General features: G+C 35.4%; 1 protein-coding gene across 2 annotated transcripts in view; it reads left to right on the top strand.

Moving 5' to 3' along the window:
- ARHGAP1 (Rho GTPase activating protein 1) overlaps nt 1-24,670 on the top strand; it is a 30,974-nt gene that overhangs the window by 2,697 nt on the left and 3,607 nt on the right. Inside the window, exons 2-13 of one of the 2 annotated variants that reach the window (XM_087951326.1) lie at nt 3,849-4,003; nt 5,024-5,116; nt 11,703-11,732; nt 17,164-17,251; nt 17,733-17,864; nt 18,064-18,150; nt 21,312-21,410; nt 22,319-22,426; nt 22,739-22,815; nt 23,165-23,242; nt 23,389-23,517; nt 23,764-23,867. In XM_087951326.1, coding sequence (XP_087807452.1) covers nt 3,871-4,003; nt 5,024-5,116; nt 11,703-11,732; nt 17,164-17,251; nt 17,733-17,864; nt 18,064-18,150; nt 21,312-21,410; nt 22,319-22,426; nt 22,739-22,815; nt 23,165-23,242; nt 23,389-23,517; nt 23,764-23,867 — 1,158 coding nt within the window. In that variant the 5' untranslated portion in view covers nt 3,849-3,870. The remainder of the gene's footprint in view (nt 1-3,848; nt 4,004-5,023; nt 5,117-11,702; nt 11,733-17,163; nt 17,252-17,732; nt 17,865-18,063; nt 18,151-21,311; nt 21,411-22,318; nt 22,427-22,738; nt 22,816-23,164; nt 23,243-23,388; nt 23,518-23,763; nt 23,868-24,670) is intronic. The other variant, XM_026671238.2, reaches the window with a different exon arrangement.

Raw genomic sequence — 24,670 nt, 5'->3', positions numbered from 1 at the left:
CCAGCAGCTGCGATTTAGCTGCCTGTTGGCCTGCTTGCAAGCTGCCTTGGGACTTGCGGCTTCCTGCTGGCTTCCCCATTGACTTTGGATGTTGGAAGCTGGCAGGAAGTTGCAAGGTGGTATTGACTTAATGAGCCATGTTCCTCAATTATAACAAGAGGGAATGCAGGGATTGCTGTGGCTATGTGATGTGATTACATGATGGTGCACTTTACAATCACATTACTTAGCAATGGAAATTCTGGTCCCAACTGCCATTGTTAAACCAGGATTGTGGATTGTAACTCAAAGACTGCCTATACAGAATAGTTGTAGGTAATGTTAAGCTGCTTGGACCACTCCTATCTTTCTGTGTCAACATAACAATACTATAATGATATATGCTCTAGTTGATGTTTAAATGTTTAGTAATCTGCAAAGTGTTGTAGGTTGCTTCAGCCAAGCATAAGTTAAATAATAAATTTTAGTAATGAATTGAACAATTGATGTTTTACAGATACTATTTAGGTAACATAGCTAGCCACCCATGATTTGGTGCTATGAGAAAAAGGCAAATATTTGATTTGCATATTTAGAACCAGAAAACTAGTTTGGCAACTTCCAACTTCTGGTTTCCTCAGGTTTCCCCATGCTCCTCAGGGTGTTTTTTTTTTTAATGTCAACCAGTAGCTTGGTTCATAATAATAAGAAATCTACAATGGAGTTTAATATTTGAAGAAAAAAATACAGCAATTTAGATATGTCTCATCTTTTAAGAGATTAGATTATATTTTGGTCCACTGCTGAATATTGCAAATTGGAAGTGTCTTGTTTAAGCATGGATTAGATGTTTTCTAAGAAGTAATAAGAGTGATATGGCCAGGAACTTCAAATACTTTAATGTATTTATATACTATGCTCATCTTCAAATGGAACAGAAATATAGTTAAAATTTACTAATATTGTGAAAAATCCTATGTTTATGCATTAATCTGACTTTCTGCTCAAAGTATGAGCTATGTCAGTGGAAATTTTTTTTTTTTGATTTATGTGTAAATAAATACTAGTTTCCCTTTAAGATTTTTGTTGGTCATTTCTACAGTGATGATTTAACAACATATTGAAACATTATGATAGGTCAAATACTACTTGCATGTACTTGTGTCACTTAGGTTTTGGGATGGCATTAGGGGAACATCTACCATATGCTGTCTATATTTCAGAGAAAACATAGAATATAAATACCACTTATAAACTAAATACTGTAGTATGATAATTAATAAGTACTGTATTCTGATCATGTTGTATTACTAAGTGAGAAAATTGGAATCACTTACTATAAGCAAATTGGAGATTGTTTTTATGTTGATACTAGGGATATTGCTTTAATTGGATACATTTAGATAATTTTGAGAATATGCTGCTGAAGTTGTTTTGAAGAGAATGAGTCACCTCATATGGTGGTTAAGGTTTCCATAGAAACTGAGGATATTGCTAAAGACAGATGGTTGATTGCAATTTAAGCATGTTTCTAGCATTAGCTATTCATTCAGAAGAGTAAAATGTCCTGCTCTTTGTCCCTTTGGCAGCTCCTCCTGTCTTTGAGAGAGGAGACAAACCATAGCCGAGGTTAACTTTGCAGATCTACCAGTCTGCATTAATATTTCCTACCAATATATTGTATTTTGTCAAGCTAGACTTCCTGAACAATAATTTTATAGTCAACTGAAGTGTAAGTGTAATGTAGATGTACATTTGCTATGACTAACAACATACATATATTAATATTATATTAGCTATGAAATATGCAGCTAAATTCCCTTCAGTGCCCTCAAGGATTTATTGAAATTATGGCATAATGCTTTAATATGTGGAGATATTTTTTCTGTTGTCTTTGTAGTGATATTAATTTCTAATATTAGATATAATCTTACTTTGATCCATTTTTGAAATATTTTATTTTGGAGTTGATTATTGCTTGAATTGATTTTAAGGATTCCCCAACACTTTTAATGAGATCCAGTTTAGTGTAATGGTTAAGTCATCAATCTAGAAGCCAGGGATCGTGAATTCTAGTTCCACTTTAGGCACAAAGCCAGATGGGTGTCCTTTGGATGGTCACTTTTTCTCAGCCCTAGGAAAGAGGGAATGGCAAACCACTTCTAAAAAACTGGAATTACAATTGTACGTTTTGCCAGTCATTAAGCAAGTCACCATATAACTGCACCCAATTTTTACCTTTTTGTGGTGGTTGTTAAGTGAATCACCACTCATTAAGCAAAGGTGACAGTCTTTAAGTAAATCCATTGTCTGTAATTGGTGTCATAAATCATAGTCACATAACCACAGGACCTTGCAAACAGTTGTAAATGTGGGCTGGTTGCCAAGTATCCAAAAAATGATCAAATGACCTCCGGAGGGGGGAGAGGAGGAGCAGCCATTGGAATTTTGAATCCAGGTCATAAGTAGGCCTGGGGAGGTCTGTTCTTTTGTAATTTTGAATGATCACTAAGCATAAGTTGAGGACTACCTACAATCAATTTTCTATAATGATAGGAATGCAGAATGTGTCTCAAATCTTTTCCTCTAATAATATGAAGATTTATGACTATGTCATTAGTTTGATTGGCCACTATAGGAAATGATAAACTCATCTTCCTATTGGATGTAAACCCATAATATCAAACCACAATGTTTACTAGGTTTGTGTAGGGATTTGCAAAGCTTTCCAAATGTATTTATTACCAAATGTATTATCTGGTGTATTTACAGATTACAATATACAATCTGAAAAACATGAAACAATATGCTTTTAAAATGTAATAATTAATATAAAAAGCCATTACTGTTGCAAACATTTTCTCCCCCACTGATCTTGTGATAAGTGAATTCACAAAACATCACAAAAACTGATATAGGCCAGGCAGATTCTGCTGGGAGGATTCTGGAGATAAGAAGGACCCAAACTTTATGGGTAATTGGACTTAGAAGCTTACTGGCAAAAATGTACTGGTTTCACAAACAGATGTTATTCTGTTGAACTGGCTAGTAATGAACATTCTGTGCCAGTTGCAGTTTTCAAACTGTGTTCAAGGACACCTCATGTAAAATGAATCCCAGTAATGGTGAGTACTACATGACAGATGACAAGTGCTTCCTGGTACAAGAAGGGGCACAACTGAAGCTGGCCATTCCCAGTTCCTATTCCAGCAGAAGTTGTGAAGCCAGAACCCTCAAAGTGTACACCAGCTTCTTTAGAGGCAGCTTGAGCATCAAAGGAAGCAGAAGATTTCTGTCCCAACAGTAAACTTTGTCTTGTAAGGGTTCAATCTTAAGTCTGCTTCGGCACAACCGGTCCCTCACAGCCTAGTGATATCATGTTTAGATTTCTACTTCTGCTTGGCCTGGATTAGATATTAAAATGTTTAGTTTAGATATTAAATATATCTGCTGCAAATTGATGATATATAATCCCAAATCAATGGAGAATCTCTACCAATAGATGTTAAACAAATGAGTGAGAGGGCTTAACCCTAGGGACCTCATTCCAAAATTGCCATTTTTGACCTGTACACCTAAATATAAGTACTTCAGTAAATAATTTGGATAGGCCTATTGCCTTGCCCTTTCCTATCACCTTTGTTATGAAGGTCTGAAGAGAAAGCAAATATATTAGCATAAGAGGGATAATGAAACAAGATACAACTGCAATCAAAACAATGTTATCTGTGCTCCCCCTCAAATTAGATATGAATGAAAGGTCTGTCACATCTAGAATGACATTTAAAGGAGGACACTTTGGGAAATGCCAGGGAAAATTGTGAGATGTTTCTTTGCTGATTTGTGAATTTCTGCTGTTTCTTTTCAAGTAATCTTTTGAGCGCTTGAAGCATGGAGCAATACCCAGATTTACAAGAGGACCTGAATCTGGAAGATACTAGTGAGTCTCTCAATCAGCTCAAATTGGCTTCTCTGGATGACAAAAATTGGCCATCAGATGAAGAGCCTGTTTTCCCAAAGTCCGGTAAGTGTTTCTGTTAGTAAAACATTGGCAGGAGGTATGAGTCATGTTTTAAGGCAGCAGTCCCCAACCTTTGCAGCTTGGCATCCCGGTGGGGTGGAGAGGAGAACTGGACTGTGTGAACAGAAGGCCAGTGTGCATGTACATGCTAGTGCAGCTTGATTTGCTCTGTGCACACTTATGCACATGCGTTGGCCTGTTACCTACACAAGTCAAGCTGTGCACAAATGCATGCCGGCTTGCCACTCGTGTGGCCGGTTGCAAATAGGCCACGGCCCTGTAGTAAGCCACGGCCTGGGGGTTGGGGATCCCTGTTTTAAGGAGTCCATAATCTAAAATGTTTGCCCGCTTGTAGCTTGTTAAACCAGCTCTGTCTTTCTCTGCAAGACCCTAACTGTCCTCTGCAGCAGTAGCAAAGTCTCAGGAAAAGATTGACTGTTAGTGATGCCTGTGTACTCAGAAGCACTTGTTTGCCTTTGAATCCAAAAGGTTGCGCAACCTTGTTCTGCAGCATTTATCTTAAATTTCTTTTAAGATGTTGCAAAAAAGTTTGTGTGGTATCCTGAATATAAATTGTAATGAAGAGCTAAGATAGTGATCAGCAAATAAGAACTGGAATATTATAGGTTGTATATTATAGCAAAGAAATACCTGTACAGTATAAATATCAATGCAGTAGGTTATAGTTGTTCATTTTGGGATTTGTGGCAGAAGATTTTAAGTCTCTTATTTTGTTCCATTAATGATGGCTTTATGTAGTTGAAGCAGATGCATTTATAAATACGTTTAAACAATTAATCTTAGTGCATGCACTTGTCTGTTTTGAAATACCAAATGAACAAGTAAACGTTCCCCATTTATACCCCACCACACTTGAATAAAGGTGCAGGGATACAGATAAATTAATATAGCCATACTACTGATGTTGCACCTAGACATACCTCTGTACTTCTGGGCCCTTATTTAGTAAGTTTGACTTTATGTGATTTTTTTTGTCTGTTCATTTACATATGTACTGTACAGATGATACCAAGAGCTCCCCGGATTCTGCCACACATCTGCGGTGGGATGATCCCTACTATGATATTGCTAGGCACCAGATTGTGGAAGTAGCAGGTACTGTTTTGTTATAGTACTGTATAATGATTTGAAATGAAAGGAATAATCTATTTTTAACAACTGTAAACAGTCAAAATAAAAATTCTTTTCTCATAGAAATTTTTAATGATACCTGCTCTAGGAAATACTGGAAAGTTGCAAAGAAAGGAAATAATTTTAAATTTTGAAGAACACAGGTTGTGATCTAAAGTCTTTGATAGTGCCTGTATGATTTGTCATAAAAAGCAATACCTCTCTCAGATTGAACTGCTGACTATATGGCTATATCCATGTGGCTTTCTTGACAAACATAGAAAATTGGTTTTGAGCCCATTTCCAGGATATTTGTTTAAATTCACATTAAGTTTACAGAGCTTGGATTTTCGGTGGGCTCCTAGCCTTACAATTGCTTTTTGACATTTCTGGATTATATATTATAACTATATAATAGAAATCATTTCCAGCAGAATAGTTACTGGTATTTGAAAAACTGCAATGAGAAAACAGTACAAAAAAGTTATCAAAATTATTACACAAGATAGTTTCCAAATTACTTTGATATATTTTTAACTTTGTAACTTTTTATTGGCCTTGTCCTCCCCCCTCTTTTTTTTTTTAAGAAAGAGAAGTTTTGTCTCATTCATTGTAGCAAAGGGATAGTAACCTTTTCCTGGAAAAGGCAGTTATAAAGCAGCAGTAAGATGTGATTTACTTTCAGATGACTTTTTAAAATAGACATCAGAATATGTTGGTATTCTGAGATGTCAACTAATTTAATACCTTTATATGACATTTGACAGACAATTGCCAGATAAGGTGATCTGTTCAGAACCTGCAGATAGTTCTAATTTTTCTGAGCCATAGCAGGGATTTTAATTCTCAGATTAAATTATTGGGTACCTTGGTCATATGTCTAATTAGTCTGTGGAACATCTGAAAGTGAAAATTCAAACTGTCAGCTTTGGAAGCCATATTAACACCAGAACCTTCCATGCTGCCACATTCCTGTGCCTGGGAAATTAGGAGGGGGGATTTTTAGAGTGTTAGTAGTTAGACACAATAGCATTCTTCTTTTTGGTCAAAGTCATGTTATTCCTGCACCTGAAGGAGGAGTGGTTGAAGGGATGTCTCAAGTTGGGACAGATGGTGATTGGGCCATGTGATGGACTGATGGGTGCAGGGGTTGGGTTTTGATTTTTGATTTAATGAGGGAAAATATGGAACTCAGATTTGGGTATGACTTTTCCAAATAAAAACAAAGTTTGAAAAAATGCCTGTCTCGGAGTTGTTGGCTGGGATCTGGTTTTGGTGGAACGCTGACACAAACCACTGTTCAAAATCTTGGGTCCATAGACTTGCAAAGAAACAGTTAAGCCCTTTGCTATTTCATTGATAGCTAGGCTGCTAACATTTCTGTTTAGCTGATTTATACATAGTTCTAAATTCAGCTATTATCTGAATTGCATGCAAACTTAATTGAGAAGGATATGGTATGTTAATGGTTACTGGGAATGATGTCCTGAGACTGGAAGAGTGGACAATTGTTTTTAACTTATATTTATGATTAATATTAATCATAATGCCAAATATGATATACATCAGGGGTGTCAAACTGGTGGCCCACAGGCTGGATGGGTTACGCGCAGGCTATGCCCACCCCGGCTACGCAAGGGCAAAAAAGTTGCGATGCGTCATGATACGTCACGTGACGTTATCGAGTTTGACACCCATGGTATACATGATAGCAGATTCTCTTAGTGACTAAGGAATAGAACTGAAGAATGGGTTATTGTAGAAAGTAAATGATAAATAAGGAGGAAATGTCAGATATATGGATAAATGCAATTGCTGGATAGCTTTTGGACTCATCTAGATTTCTTTGATAGAAATAATTGTTTTGAATTTTCAAACTGCAATTGTGCAGATTTTTTTTTATCCATTAGGCACTTTGAATATATAGGAAAATTCAAGGAACACTCCAGGCCTCTACAGCAAAATGTATTTAAATAACTTTTATTTACAGTTTTATAGTGTCTGTTTCTGATATATTTTCAGCACGGGAGGTATTTTCTTTCCCTATGCAAATATGATAGGAATGCCTTTCTGTTCTCTGGGACTGTAACTAGATATTGAACAATTCGTGAAACAAGGTCTCCACTGTTAAATTATTAGATAGGGCCAAACAAAAGATAACTGTAGTACACATTGTGTTTGAATACATAAGAATAGCTCTATTGCGGACTTCCTCAGATTTCTACCATTTGACAGAATTCATGAATAACATTCAGTGAAATCTATATGTTCCAGAAACGTTTGTGTGTGTGTGTGTGTGTGTATAATGTTCATATATTCTGTGCTGCTAATATAGTTTAATAATTTATGTGTTCATGTTTTTTTTTTTTTTGTTATTTGTTTTGCATTGTAAACTGCATATTGTAGTTTAGAAGATGGTTTATTATCCATCCATCCATCCATCCATCCACGGAGCAGGTGCAAATCAAGTATAGCTTTAAATAAATATATGTTATGCATGTAATTTCATTTCTTTGTTTTGGAAATTTGTTTATTCATTAAATGAGTATGCCCCCAACCTCTAATTACCCTGTTCACAAATAAAAAATATTTCTGATATTACAAATGCCCATTTAGTTTAGCTCTGGTTCATCAGAAAAAGAAAAACTGGACTGTATTGAAAATTAGTTCAATTCACTTTTCTTCTGCATTTTCATTTACTGTATGCACGAAAACATTTTTCAGAGATTCAGAATAAGGCCTCCTTAAAAGTATGTTGTATGCTATAGAGCTGCATGCGTAGAAGAAATTTCCTCAAATCAGTTGCAACAGTCTTCTACTAAAATAAGGCCTAGTTTTTTGAATCCACAATTTTCTGTTCCTGTCTATATTCATTTCAGAGGAAGGCAAATTGCAAGTGCTAAAAAACAAATAACTTGTCCAGTATTATGAATTGAGAGAGCTGAAATGACATGGGATTACAGTTATTTGTTTATTTCATTTATATAACTGCCCATCTCGCATATGTGATGCTGGCTGGCTCACAAAAGTTGAAACACAAAACAAAAATACAAAAAAACCCAACCCAAAATAATATAACAACAAAAATTAAGAACAATACAAATGTTAAAACCATTAAAATAAGTAACAGTACAATCCAACTTCCTAACAACATACAGTAGCCATTTAGCAGGTTCCATGTCACTGTTACTTAATCTCCAGGTTGTATGTGCCAATCTAAGTTCTGGGGAAATGATCTCTGCTTGGAATGGTTGTATGATAAGGATTTCGGATTAGGCTGCTTCTTTGTAGCTTATCTTTGCCAATCTTAAAGGGCTCCCTGGTTTTCCAAGGAATTTTGAGAGACCAAACAGCTAAAAGATACCTAGAGTTTCATTGGAAAAAGACAAAGAGTGAATCTAACCAAATGTAAGAGCCCATTTTAGGGATTTCATTGTAGCATTAAGAGCTTCAAAACACAATACTTTGAATGCTGTTATTATTGGTTGATAGCCTTGTTTAAAGTGATCCATTTCCTGCTGTGTGAATAGGTAACAGACTCAGTTGCTGTAGGGATTATTCTGGGAATCTGGTGGGTTGCTTGCATTTACTCTGAATTGGACTCCAACTGGTGAGGTCTTGTTGAAATGACAGAAGCACTATCTTGTTGCCTGGAAAGTATTTCATGGTGTGATTTCTGGGAAAAGGGACAGAATCTTCACAAATGTTAGTCTGGCCACTTGTTTATTAGATCTTCTTGTTTATTAGATCCTCTTTATTAGATCCATGTGAAGATAAATTCTTTCTTGAAATAGGAATGCTTTCATCTGCCTTCAATGTGGTAATGCACACCTAATCAAGAGGTCACCTCTGTACCCAATAGTTCTCAATAATTTTCATCCAATTAAAGCAAGAAGGGTTCTTATACATATGGTCATGCCCTAAAGACAGAATCTTGCTAGATTCTATCTGCTTCTATCATATACTCTGAGATCTATTAAGGAGGGCTTGTCTCTTACACAAAATATGTAGACTGGAATGCACCTAAGCCTCCTCAGAATCCATCCTTCCCATCTGCCTGCCTGCCTATCTATCAATCGATCTAGCTAGATACTTACTTAACCATTATCATGTTACAAATATATTGATGTGAATTTCAGTGGTTCTTTTTTAATGTTATACTTAACTTTGGATGAAAAAACTCCAAATAATTTTATTTTTCTAATGTTGATATACTATATTGCAATAAATATGGATAATTTCTTTCTCTTTTTCCAGTACTTTGAGCTATATAATTGGAGAATGCTAATAATATTTAATCATATCATATAAACTTTAGGATATTGAAACAATACAATGTTTCAAGATTTATAACAATGTAATAAAAGAGAGGAAAACAATTTTCTTCCAGTCTCCCCCATTTGGTATTGTTCCAGAAACACCTTGAAGAAATAGATTATTGAGACCATTTCAGTCAGATTTCAGACTGAAGCATAGACAATATTGATTGTATTTGTTGATAACTTTTGGGGGAGCTGGGTTAGTGGTGCAACCATACTGGTTGTTTTTGATCTCTCAACAACTTTTGATACAATACATTATGGTATTCTTCACTGGCTGTGGGATTTGGGAGTGGAAAACCTGATGTTGCAGTGGTTGTCTTTTCTCCATGGCCAAAAAGCACTGGTTGGATAGGCAGTAAGTTATATTTTAGTTTCCTGATTAAATTAAGATTGAACTATGTGAATAGTTCCAATAGTGGGAAACGGTGGAAGCAAGAGAGAAAGGTCACATTGCCTACGAAAGTTCATCATATCTTTGATGGTGGAAATGTAAGACAATATAAACTACATACACAGAAATTTTGAACTGCACATAAAATTTCAGAAGTAATTTGATTAAAGATAAAACCTAATTGATTATTTGAGTAAATGCAACATTATTCTCAATGTGATAAGTGCAGCTAACGCTCACGATCCCTAGTCTTTTTGTATGGAAGAGAGCTCATAATTTGAAGACTGGATTCTTCAAATGAAATTGGACAAATGTACAGGTACAGCTTAGTTTCAGTGATGCACAAAAGGGGCCTCCAGGATCAGAGGTTCTAAAGGATGTTATAAAGGCAGTGGTGGAAAAAAAAAAGTGAAGATAACCTCTAGGTGGTAGCAGAAAATATGGTACAGAATTCTCTGCTTAGTGATTGTTGGAGAGGATTTCAATCTTTTAATGAGAATCTCTTTGAAGACATAGCTGGTGCTGCCCTTGTCAATTGTAGTACCTATAACTTAAACATTTAGAAGAAGCCAGGAATTTATTAATAGCAGAGAGTCACTGAATGTTACCACCCACAATTTAATCTTGGCTCCGGTTCTCAGGAAGTTCTCAGGAAGAAGCATTCTAGTTTGATGAGCTCATATTCTATATTTTCACAGAGCAGCATTGCATTGTCTGCAAGGACCATTCTCTGAGGTCATGATTGAGTTGCCAGAGAACAACTAAACGGCAAGTTAGAGATAATTATGGAGGAGGTCAAAGCTAGGAGGGAAATATCAAATATCAGACTCCAATATGACTGAAGATAGTGAGCAGTGAAAAAATAGGGAAGCTGTAATTCAGATGATACGTACTTTTTTCAGCATACACAACAGTATATTTCAGCAATATTTTGACTGCTATAAATCCCTGCAGTTTTATTGAGATTCAGTTCCCATGTTCGTCAACCAGTGTAGCTCACACATATCTAGACGACTAGATTGTAGAGCACTACTTTAGGACTTTTTTTCGGGGGGGGAATGTTAGTTTCTTCTCCCAATAATAAGCATGCTTGTTTGTTTTTGGTAACTGGCAACTAGTTTTTGTGTGCAGTGTATACCAGCTTTCTTGGATATTAATGTGATACTATAAGGGGAGATATGCTATTCGTGAATAAATGATGGTTGTATGAAATTTAAGAAATGGAGATAGCTGCTTGTACCTGTATGGCCAGTTACCATGAGTTTCAAAATGTGCAGGAAAAGTGAAAATAGTGGTGGATTTGATTTATATTGTTTTACCCATAGTATCCAATTCTTTACTGTTATAAAAGGAAGTACTATATAAAATAGACATAGGAATCTCTGAGTTTAAACTTTTGTTTTCAGTTCATGCTTTTTAAATGAATTTCAGTGACTGAAAGAAGTCAGACTTCGTGAGACATTCTGAGAACATCTTTATGTTTATTTAAATTTATATTGATATTATTTATTTATATTTATAAATATATTTGTAATCTGAAAAAGCCAGACTTTATTGTGTCTGCCAGAAATATAGTGCTTTTCTCTAGTATAGAAAAAAGCAAAATGCAACAAAAAGTATTTGTTTAGATTTTGGAGAGTTTGGAAAATGGTATTATGTCCTATATTTATCAGGGAAGAGCATTCTATTTTTTTAAAACAGTAGCATCAGGAAACAAAAATACCCAGGAATGTTCTGATATTCTTTGTGTCTTTGGGTTTGCATGTAGATTTTTATTCCAACCTTCGTCATCAGTCCAAGGAGTCAGTTTGACTTAAGGGACTTTTGGTATAATGTAACTTTGTTTCTATTCCTCCAGGGCAGGGTGTACTTGATGGGGTCCAGCCAGGTAGGTAAAATGCCTAGTCGTCTTGTAATTGGCATTTAAGATCATGGCACTCTTTAGCATGTCTGTGACCTGCTGCTGGGTTATCTCAAGGGAGCCCAAATTCTGTGAAGCTGAGGGCTAAATCCCAGTCCTCAAAGTTCACTTGTGTGCATTATGCCAAGTAGATTGCAGCCATGCTTCTCTTCTAAACTGGGGATAGAGCCATTTGGGTCATACTACCTATATGTAACCAATCTATTCAACTGAATGTGGGACATTGAAATTTCCTAGCAGAGCTCTGCAGTGGACATCAACTGGTGGGCTTATTTTGGGTATTCCACTCTCATCTGTTAACTTCTTTTTTCTTGGATGGTGATGGGTACTCTACCCATTAGGAAAATAACTAAGGTTTACTTTCCCGTTCTCAATTTTTTATGGGGACAATCTCTTCTGTAATTAATATTTCTTTAATTTACCAATCCTCTTCATTTGAAATTCTGGAAGCAGAGATAGTGCCTCTTCAATGTTTGCTGTGACATCATTAAATGTATCAAAACTGATTCCTGAGATCTAGAAAATGGGCAGTTTTTTAAAAAAATCCTCTGTGCTTTGGTACTTACTTTGAGCACTTTCTTTTAGAACCTCCCAGCATGATTGCTACTTTCTTCCAAATCAACTTAAGATCTGTTTATTCCATGGCTTTTCCATTTTTATAATCTCTTCCTGTAGATAGTCATAAGCTTACATTTCTTGAAGATTGTGTCTTAAATGTCTGTGAAGATACGTTTATCTTCACTTGTCTATACAGACAGGTTGATTAATATAATTTTGAAATCTTGGCAATTACTATTTTAAAAATTGTAAATTTTAAAAGAGGAGTCAGCTCCTCTTTTCTTAAGACAAATTAATTTATGGTTTTAAATGCGGAATGAAAGACACTGTTATGAGGAATGGCAGAAAAGAAAGCTTCCTGAGCTGTTAAATATTCTGCCTTTTAAAATCCTGTTTTTCCTTAGCCTAACAATTCTCTCACACCTGTATTACTGAGGTATAGAAACACACTGGTTTCTCAAGTTTGCTATTGTTGAGCTACCTAGTTGCCATTGCATTATGGTTTTTTGTTTATCAGTTATAGCCAAGTTCATTTCAATACCCTATTTTTAGCATTATTAGCTAAACAGTGCATTAAAAGGAGGAAGAGATTCTAGAGAAAGTAAAAAATGCTTCTGTAATCATGTAGGTCTTTTTTCGTGGAAAAAACTAGGATAGCTAGCTTATTAACTAAAGAATTTTTAGAGGAAAAAAGCTTATAGTATACTTTAAACAACATTTAAAGTGTTTCGCATATTATAAAAAATCTTTATCTCACATTGGATTCATTTTTGAAATTTCAAATATCCTGGACAATTTTGAAATAACTTGTAGCCCTGGAAACATTTGAAGATAGTCTGGGAAAATATTGCAGGTGCAAATTGTATAGCAGTGACATATTTCCTGAGCGCACCAAAGAGATTCTGATGTATAATATGACCTTCTTATAATTCAGCATTCAAATTAAAATTCAGCAATGCAGTTTCATGTAGAATTAACCAGCTGATTTCATTCTTATTAAATATACATGTTTTGAAATAATGGGAATTCAATCATTGTTTATTATTTGTTACACATTGAATTCAATTATCAATAGAAATATTTCTCCCTGAGTCATATAAAATATTTATAAATATTAAGGCACATATTATGATATAATCGGTTGTCATACTTTATAAATGATAGCTTTTTTTGCCAAACTAAAACACAATAGTAATTAATCTTGTTGATATTAGACAAGTTGGAAATAATCAAATTAGAAGGTTTTCTCCTGTGCTTTGAAAAGTGTTATATATTTTATTAGAGTAACCAGGAAGCTAAGTATAATCATGGTTTACTTTTGAACTGATGTTGATTTTTCTAAGAGTTGGGAATTGGGTTTGCTCTAAAAGTAAAGGTTGAAGATGGAGATCATTGTCTATGAACAGTTTTCAAAGCATCCAGCTATTTCTGTGTTTATTTGTTTCCACTTTTAAATTCAAACTCAAAATATTGAATTTAAACTCTAATTATATACACCGCATCCTATTAACACAAATTAGGTGGTAGCCTGATTATCTGATGCAAAAGTATTCTGTTACCATTCAGGAATGCTGCTATAGAGCAGTAGAAGACAGTATAATTTCATTGTGCATTTTTTCACCTTGCAAGTTTTTGTTCTCTGCTTCTGACTTGCAGATTTTGTTAACTTAGTCAACTAAGGGCTAGATGGTTATAGAATGTTGTACAATATTGTGAGTGGGTACATCAGAAATATTCACCTGTCCATATTTAAAGCCTGTTATCAGTTCTTGTTTCACATGGAATTCACACTGAAACAACTGCTTTGTCAAAGCAAAATAATGCTGGCACTCTGTCTCTTAAAAGAATTATGGTTTATAACTTAAGAAACACTGCCATACTAGTGGTAGGACTATTCTTTTTTGCAACTTTTTAAAAGGATCTTTTCTCTTTGACTATAATATACAGAATACCATCCTGCAGAACAGAGAAGTATATCTGCCTTTGTTGAAATAGATGTATGAAAAAAAAATGATAAGGGGTTCCATTGTACCGTACTAACTGCAAAACAATGTTATCCCAGTTAACTCTTAAGAGCATCTGCAATCTACTCCAGTGCATACGTTGGATATATGTACTGTGTCATAGTAATTCAATATTTGGGGAACTATATGAATGTTTCTTACTGAGGTGCTTTATTTTTGGGCAACCATGGGATAAACTGTTGGATGTTGGTCTTGTGACTTGACTGGTAACTGTGTATAATTGTTTCAGATTAGCTCTGCATTGCCGTCCTGGTTTCATGTCTCTCTTAGGTGCCATTTTGTCACAAGTGCCTTCCACCATCATGTGCTTGAATGGCAAATCCTAATGTTTGCACAGGTACAAGAGAAAAAGGAAAGAAAAGAAAATCTTAGGAGAGGGATTTCCAAGCTAATAAGGACAAATATACTTAATAGGCATGGAATGATGCCGAACTCTGGGTGGAAGGCATAAAAAAATGGGGAATGAGGAAAATGGCAAATGGAGTGTCTGGAAACATGAACAGTGAGTACTCCAACCTTGTTGCAGGTTCCATTTGTATCTGCTATTTGCATCAGTCCTTTACATAAGCAGTGTTTATTTCAAATGAGTCCATATGTAGCTCGTATCTCATTTGATACAATTTCCTTCTTCCCCCACCCCATCATTTTTACATTTACATGAACTGCCCCTTGCTTGATCATTGATCCTAATATATTGTATATTTAATATGTCGAAGGGTGTTCTTGTGAAGGAGTTTGCTTCATTGGAAGCTTTACAGAATAATGCTGTTTAAACATGTATTAATTATTTCGGTATTTGTAGAAATAAGATCTAAACACAATTAAGATGATTATAGGCCTTAATAATATTTGGCATTGTATTTTGTCTTGTATCAGTCATGAGTAAGCTTCATTTGTCACAAGAATACATACAGTAGAACTTGTAAATACACCTAATTAAAGAAAAAAGACAAAATATTCCTCCCTTATGAATTTGAAGTAACAATAAACCGATCAATCAAAATAAAATCTGTATGACAGGAAATTTGTATTTTCTTTATCCATTTATATACTATTATGATGATAGTTAAAATATTGAACAGCAAGAAAATGCATATAATTTCAACCTTCTAGGCAGAAAGGACCAGCTTGGCTCCCATAGAGGAAAATATAGAATTCCTTTTTCATATGCATATGTTTGTCTAAGAAAATGTGTTTTAGGTAGGGGCTATTTCAAACCTGTGTTTTAATCACAGGAGAAGTCAGATTGTCAAATGTAGTTTTTTTTGGGAAAAATATAATTTACTCCAAAGCTCAAGATCTTTAACATTCCACTTTTATTATATATTGCAATAGATATATATAATGGCAACTAAGTTCCCAAACAACAGATTATTAAACCTTGTATGCACAAAATCATACTCATCAGCCTTTACGTTATTTTCATTAAAAATAAAACAAAACCCAACTCATCTTCTCATAACCTGGCAAGGTAGTGGAACCTCTGTTTCTGAAGTCTCCTCTTGATAACGGTATTATTTGTTTTCATTATAGGCTGCTTAAAAGGCTTCCATTAATGATATAACTTTCATATTAGATGTAATCTGTTAGTAGGGGAAAAAATGGGGGAAACTTGTAATCAGATACCTCTTGGTCTGTGGAGTTCCTTGATTAGGGTATTGTTTTCTGCTTGAGTTACCAAGGAGGAAACCACACCCCCACCAACATGGCAAGTAAGTTGTACGTATGTAAACAGGGAGCAAATCTCATACTCACCAACACTGATGGTGTCACCAGTGGCCCCCAACCTTTTGGGCACTACTGGTTCCGTGGAGAAAGGTTTTTCCACGGACCGGAGGGGGTGTGGCTTTGCGTGCTGCCTGCATCCTGTGGAAGGGGTTTCACTTGTTTGCGCAGCCCGGTTGCTGGCATCCCTCGACCTGGTGCTAGTCCACTGACCGTGGTTGAGAACCCCTGACCTAAATGGGGAATTGAACATCTGCAAGCAAACAACCAAACTCAAAGAGCACCAAGGACTCCACAGTTCAACCCTGAGTTACATATATCCTCTTCTATTGGAAACTATTGGTCTGCCATGTCTAAGACAAAGGTTGTCACAGATTTGTTTAGTCATCTGCATGGTTCTGGGCTGTAAAAAAAAATGATTGTTTTATATAATATGTGTTACAAGTCAGTAGCGGAAGTCCTTGTGACTCTGCCGTCTGCTGCTTTGCTTGGTAGTTGATAGAGCTTGAGGGCAGATAATTATGGCTTATTTTTTGAGTTTGTTTGCTTTGCTTCCTTGTGAGCATTTTCCTTTTCCATACCGAGGACGCAAGAACAAGCAGGTGCTGAGAGATTAGATGCACTGGGGAAAACATTCACGGCAAGAATACTCCCCTGTAAATTAATCAGTTACCTTTTTTTTTCAGACTGTGTGTTGAAAAGGGTTTTGGTTTTTTTGTTTATTTCCTTTGCTTTAGAACCACAAATATGGGTCATGATGATGCTGTGGATGTTCCTAAGTTGAGTGAAAGAGAGCAAATCCACACTGACGTCTCATGGCCAAGGGTTGCCATTATCTTTGTCGCTTTAAAAAAAAATATCACTCCTCCACCTTTCATTGGCAGGACATTTGGTTGCTCTCAAGCATTAGCCATGTCCGATCTGTGTCACTAGTCTTTTTTTGCAAGCAAATGTTATGTGGCAGTTTTTAGTTTGGTGTTGAGTTGAAAATGGCATTGGAATATTTAAGCATGTGACTAGGCTAGCTCTGTTTCTATTTGAGGCTCCTTACTTTCTGTTTTATGCGGTGACATGTAGCATTTCTGTCCTAGGTGATGATAAGTATGGGAGGAAAGTGATTTTGTTCAGTGCCTGTCGGATGCCTCCTAGCTATCAGCTGGATCATGTGAAGCTGCTAAGGTGAGTGTTGCTCTACCTGACTTGCTTTATCTTTGAATTTCCCCAAATGCTTCTCATCCAAGAAGCTTCCTCAGTTCTAACTGACCGATGGGGAATGGAAGGATTTATGTTCTTTGCAGTCATCTGGTCGTTAGCACTCTGAGGGCTGACCATTAGCTCCCAGAGAAGAATATAAATCCTTCTTTCCCTACCATTCAGTTAGAACTGAAGAAACTTTTTGGATGAGAAGTGAAATGTTTTCAAAAAAAAAAACCAAGAAAGTTTAGTTGCCTTATGGAAAAAGCACTTTTGGAACGTTTTTGATCAACCATTAAGGGAAAATTATTTGAACACCATACCAGTAGTTCATTTGTCAGCTATTTCTAGTCACATTTTAGAATCCATATCTGTCTTTAAAGTGTATAGACTATTTAGAAATTGGATTGTTGTTACTCTGATTAAGTACCAATATAATTACTGACCACCATATCTCTTTCTTCAGCTATTTGAAGTATACACTGGACCAGTATGTGGAGAGTGACTACACCCTAATATATCTGCATCATGGTCTGACCAGTGAAAACAAACCATCTTTAGGTTGGCTACGGGATGCCTACCGGGAATTTGATCGCAAGTGAGTGGGCTGTGGTTTTGAATTTTAAAAGAGTTAAGATGGTCTGGATAAGTATAAAATAAAAATAAGTATAATATAATTTTTATATAATACCCTTCTTGGGTGAGAGATTTAGGTTGATTCTCTTTATTTTTAATAGCAAATCAAGTTCTTTTCAGTTAAAAATGTTTCAAATAAATCGTAATTCTTTGTTTTTCAGATACAAAAAAAACATAAAAGCATTGTTCATTGTGCATCCAACTATGTTCATCAAGACACTGCTGATTCTCTTTAAGCCCTTGATCAGGTATGAAAATATGAAGATGTTTTGTTGGTAATAGTATGGATCTAGTCTAAAATGGTTAGGAAGCGAAGTGTGTTTTTTTAGTGTTTTTTTTTTAAGTAAGCATACAATTATAGGTTGTAATTTTAAAAACTATATTGTTTTTGTCTTCGTCCCAGGAAGGAGTTTGAGGATGCATTATTTCCCTAGTCTTTTCCTTACAAAAATGGATGAATTGGGCTGAGAAAGCCATTATATATGGTTTTTATATTTGGTTTAGCAAAGCATTCGATCAGGTGTTATTTTGATTAGCATTCAAAATATCCGGTGATACTTTGATTAGCAATCTGTTAAGTTTAGGCTGGTGAGATGATAGTTGAATAGCCACATACTGGCTCAAAAATCATACTCAAAAGAGGCACTTCTCAATGATTCCTTATTAGTCTAGATAAAGGTATCAGGTGAGATGCTCCAAGGCTGAGTCCTGGGCTTTCTGTTTTTCATTATTTTTACGATTTGGTTGAAGAGGTGGAAGTAATGCTTATCAGATCTGCAGGTGACACAGTAATGGACATGATAGCTAATTCCATAAATAAAATTCGAAACCATCTTGACAGGTGGAAAATAACTGTAACAGACTGAAATTGAACAGAGGCAAATGTAAAGCTCTTCACTTAGAAACCCCAAATTAAACCCAAAGCCATAAGCTGGGAAACTATATGGCTTGGTAATAATAGTATTTGTAACACGTTCTTGGAACAGCAGGTGATTACAAACCAAACATGAGCCAGCAGTGTGGTTTGACTATAAAAATAATAATTAAAAAACTCTCCAGTTCTGGACAATACAATAGAATTCAGAGAAACTAGAACAGGAGCAGAGAAGAGTAATAAGACTGATGAAGGGACTGGAAACTACATTTTACAAGGAATGACTGAGACAACATTTACTCTTGAAAAAAATATGATAAGAGTATGCTAATACTCTTCAAATAACTTTTTCATAGAAACAGCTCAAAGTCTCTGTGTTCTTGTGCAAAATACAGAAAAATGGGTGAAATTTATGGGAAGGTAAATTCTAATTGAATATTGAAAGGAATAATAAAAGTACATCAACAATTATTCTGAGAGATTGATGTCTTTTATGTGGAAGTTAGGGATTTGTTGGGAATGATTTGATTCCTGTGTTGAGCAGGAGTTGGATCCCATGGCTTAAATGGCACCTTCTAAACGCTACAATTCTATGATTTATTTAACAGCTGTATAGTTCATGGATTATTATAGGAGGATGTAGATAACTTCATTTTTCATCTAGACCTCTCAGGATTCCAACTGTTCCTTTTACCACAACTCAACTGTTTGTGTATCAGTAGTTCAATATTTTAGCCACCATACTCTCTCAGTACAGTAGGGTCAGTTCATTAAGTTATGGGAGTTCCATTTCTAGTTGAACAACTTGCACATGATGAAACCAAGAAAAAAGATACTTTATTTTATTGATCGATTGATTTGATTTGTGTGCCACCTAACTTGGCTAGAAGTGACTCTACTTTGCACATGTTCAAAAGCCCATCCATTTTATATGTCCAAAATAGACAAAATATTTCAAAACTGAGGCTGCATGAATCATTCAGTACAGATAACCAGGATTAGATAGGATTTTCCAAGCAATGAAACTGCAGATGAGATGGCATGTAACAAGGCTATCTCTCTGTGTGTACATCGCTTATACCACAATGCTGTAGTTTTACAGTAATGTTCCACATTTGTTCAAAATATTCTTGCATTTTTTCCTCTAGAGTTAATTTTGATATGCATATGACTTTGTTATATTACAAATAGAAATAATTATAGAAAATATGATGATGGATAAAATATTTATTGTAATGCAGTGGGATGTTTGTTAATAAATAAATGAATTAAAATGATTGAGAGAATTAAAAGGGAACATTTTTAATTATTAGTAATGATTTATAAAAATATAAGTGAGAAATATGGGGAAAAAAAGAATTAACTGTGGAAAGTTTATAAGTGTTCCCAAGGAAATATGATATTCAATTGAAAAGAAATGTTAAAGATGTTAAGATTTTAATGCATATTAATGATAGAATGGAATTGGAATGGAATGTGTTTTATTTATATATATATATATATAATTTTTTCTTTTTAAGAATATAGTGTCGATTTTAAGAATGTACCAAACAGAATTCGATTGGAAGTTATGTATTATATTGAATGCTATAATCTTAAAGCTATACATTGAAGCTTAAATAAGAGCTTGAATGGATAAAATTAAAGGATATAAAGGTGTCATACTCTAATTGGTAACTACAGGGAAAAATTTGTTTAATAAGAAAAGATAATGTGAAATTGTAACATGACAGACAAAAGTATAAATATAATGATTTGAATTGAGATAATCAAAACAAAGTTGAGAAAATTAGAAGAGGGGAAAAACTATGTAGAAAATATAAAATGGTAATAAGATATGGAATAGAATATAAAAATGAGCATGAAATTGAGTTTTGTGTCTGTATGAAGAAGTGATATCCTGGGACCATGCTATTTTCAAAAAAGATGTTTTATTTGTATTTTGTTTTTGTGAAAACCCAAATAAAATTTTCAAAAAAAAAAAAAAAAGAACAAAAGGAAAAAGGATATAATATTTCCTATTTTCTACTTATTTTCTTTGTAGCATAGTGCAAATATTGTCTGCAGTCCATTAGTTCAGCACTATGACCGGTAATACTGAACTCACTCTTATTTACTCATAGTTTCCATAATGTGGCTACTTGATTATTATTGTTTTTATATATCTTAAACAAATGCCTTTGCCCTATGGGGATCAAAAATGCCTAATGTGTTGAGCTGCTATTTGTATTGTTTAGTGTTGGAAATCTTCCAGTCAGCTGATTGCTGAGGATTTCTTCTCTGTAAATGATTTATTACAAAAGACAGAAGGTTCTTTTATAAAGAAAAAAATCTGTAGAACTACATTTGGAAAAGGATCAGTTTTTAGTCCATTGCAAAATCTAAAGATGAACAATTTTAGTAATATATAGTATAAATTGCCAATGATGCAGGGATGCAAGAGCATCCTTCTCCATGTCATTTTTGTCTGTTCGTCTCATCCTTGAATATACTAATACTTATTTTTTCATGTACTGGGTTATCGATTTCTTGCAGCTTTAAGTTTGGACGGAAGATATTCTATGCAAACTATCTGAGTGACCTTGAGGAGCATGTGAAGTTGGAACAGTTGGGAATCCCAAGTCAGGTGCTAAAGTGAGAACAGATTGCTTATTGACTAGCTTATCTCCAGCTTCTGTGGAGGATGATGTATTAAGAAAGGGAGTCAAGGAAAGGGCCTTCAATGTTTGGTTTCTTTGCACATTACGGTATGATATAGGCAGTCCTCGACTTAAAACCATTTATTTAATGACCCTTTGAAATTACAATGGCACTGAAAAAAAAGGGACTTATGACCGTTTTTCACACTTGCAACTGTTGCCGCATCCCCATGATCAGCTGATCAATATTCAGATGCTGGAGAATTGGTATGTATTTATGACAGTGTCCCAGGGTCATGTGATCTCCTTTTATGACTTTCTGACAAGCAAGGTCAATGAGGAAGCCAGATTTATGTAACAACTGGGTTACAAACTTAACTGCAGTGATTCAATTCACAACTGTGGCAAGAAAGGTCATAAATTGGATCAAAACTCACTTAACAACTGTCTTGCTTAGCAACAGAAATTTTGGGCTCAGTTGTGATCATAAGTCAAGGACTACCTGTACTTTGAACCATTTGGATGCCTCCCAGCAAAAGAAAGGGAGACATTTTTTTACAGTCTTTGTGTTGGATACTTTCTCCCAGTTATTCAACTGTCTTATTGATCCTTTACCTTATACTTGAGACCCTTAACTTGCTTAAGCAGAGATTATTTCAGGTGCCATCTTTAGTACGCTATAGATCTCACCTGCTCATTCCAAATTAATTGTTTTTGTTCAGCTGCCTATGACCTTGATGTCCTAGGTTTTATTAGAGGGTTTCTAACAGTTAGTTAGCAGACAGTGTAACTGTTATAGAAAGTATATTGTACGGCATTCTTTCACAAAGTAGTGCATCAATGGGTACTAGTTAAATAAGAATTTTCAGTGTAGGAGGGATACCAATGTTTCTTTCATTGTAGGTATGATGAGTATCTGAGATCACTACAAAAACCTGCCCAGGTGCCTCAGAAAGCAACACCACCCCGTCCACCTCTGCCAAATCAGCAGTTTGGAGTTTCTCTCCAACAGTGAGTATTTCCATTTCTTTATTTTAGTTGGTGTACTAGTGATGCCTGCACACTTTCTCTGGGTATTAGTATTATTAATCTTTCCAATCCAACTACTGATGTAATAGGTTTTCTTCTGCCAGGCTGAGCTACCAAGATCACAGCGAGAGAAACCCTGAATATTAGCTAGTTTCAGGGTCTTTTCTCCACCCCCACCCCCACCCAAATAATATGTGTGTCATGTGAGTGATTCTTTTAGAAAGGTTGGTGTAAAATTATTTCTAAGTTCTTGCAAAGGAAAGACAAACATTTAAGCTTCTCCTCTACCAACAGGCTGAAAGAGAAGAGCTCAGACCGCAATCCTATCCCATTGGTGATCAGAGAAACCACTGCTTATCTACAAGAGCATGGTAAGAGCAAGGAAAATGCATGTTCAAATTGATTTGTCCCCTCTAGTATCCCCTACAGGGATGTTTTGCTTGGATGAGCATAGCTGTTTTCAGATGTCTTAGGATTTTTCTAACTCCACACTGAAAAACAGTGCAATTCTATATATAGCAGTATTGTAGCTGTTTCCATGTAAATATCATGGGCAAAATTTCTCTAAATCCTTTGGAGAACTTGCAGTCTTCTTGCTTCATTGTCCAGTTCTATAATTGGCAGAATAGATACAATGTTTTTAGGGCTACCTAATGTTTATTGCTCATGTCTGTGATAAATACAGTTCCTCTGAGCTCTTTCCCTTCCTGCTTCTTTCAGCTCTTACCACACAGGGGATTTTCCGGCGATCTGCAAATACGCAAATAGTAAGAGAGGTTCAACAGAAATACAACATGGGTAAATGTCTGCTACAGGTAGTCCCTTTCATTTGTCTTTCCCTTCTGTATGGGCTTCAGATTTCTCTTGGTACATGGGACTTCTGCCATATTGCAGGTTATGCTTGGGCTATTGCTCTGAAACACTTTATTCTCTCTCTTACCCAGGATTGCCTGTGGATTTTGCAACATATGAGGATGTGCATCTTCCTGCTGTAATTCTCAAGACCTTCTTGAGGGATCTGCCTGAGCCGTTGCTCACCTTTGGTCTCTACGGCGATGTTGTCAATTTCTACAGTGAGTGCTTATCAAGATGGTCCTAATCCCATATCAGTAATCTTTTCTTAGGATGCCTAACCCAGAGTTATGCTTGTCTTTGACAGTAGGAGACAACTTATTTTTTCAAGTTAATGTAATTAAATTTCTATTGATTAAGAGACTCGTTTCTTTTCAAATGTTTTTTCTCTGCAAGATAATCTCTCCCTATATTAGCTGGAATTGGGAATGTTGGTGCATATCACACTTGTTTTCTTTTCCTTTAAGGTATGGAGGAAGAAAAGAGTATAGATATTGTTCGCAAAACACTTCAGAGTCTCCCAGAGGAAAACTTTCAAGTTCTGTGTGTATTAATGAACTTTCTTGGGCAGGTGAGATTAGTGTAATATATACTTTTCAAATTCTCAGTCGTAAGATGTGGCTTAAGTAGTTTTAAAACACATTTGAAAAGTTAATGGGGGGTGCCTATCACTTATTATTACTCATCATAATATGATAGGCACCCTCCATTAATTTTGTATAACTCTGTGTTTGGAAATAATCTAAATATGAATATGAAATACATTGTTTAGAAGACCTGTGAAGAATTTGATCTTCATCTTGTGAGGGAGCATAAGGCCCTTTGTTTCCTCATGATTCTCATCTTTAATCTTTTATTTTTGATTAAATATATTGCCATTTTTTTATTTGATTATGACAAGCTGCCCAGAGTTGCTGAAAGATGGGCATCATACAAGTTTAATAAGTTATTATTATTAGTTGCTATTTGGAAATGAGATGCTACAATAGGTGAACTTAAATTTTTCCTGTGTATCCAATCTGTATCCCTTCTATAGTGCTCCATCCTGATCGCCTTTCCCCAGTCACTGGCAAATATTCTTCTTGTGAAAACTTAAAGCTCAGGTTCCCCCAAAGAACTTCATTGTTGAACAATGATTAGAAAATTTCTACATCCGTGTTGAAATCAGGTCACTAGGGTGGGTCCTTCCTAAGACTCTGTGACCATTAAACAGTTACGGGTGCCTAGTCGTTGTAGAAGTGGATAGCTTTATACATATCTTAAATCAATCAAATGTATAAGATCACTCAACTCACAATGTCTGTGTGATAAGTTGCTCACATGTCCTTAGACAGTTGAAGTGGCTTATAAACTGACAAATAAATATTTACCAAT

This window comes from Notechis scutatus, chromosome 1, assembly GCF_049901735.1.
Source record: "Notechis scutatus isolate UNSWTSFEM ecotype Mainland chromosome 1, rNotScu1.2, whole genome shotgun sequence".
NCBI lineage: Eukaryota > Metazoa > Chordata > Lepidosauria > Squamata > Elapidae > Notechis > Notechis scutatus.
The sequence above is the reverse complement of the archived record's forward strand: the minus strand, read 5'-3'. Positions and strand labels throughout refer to the sequence as shown.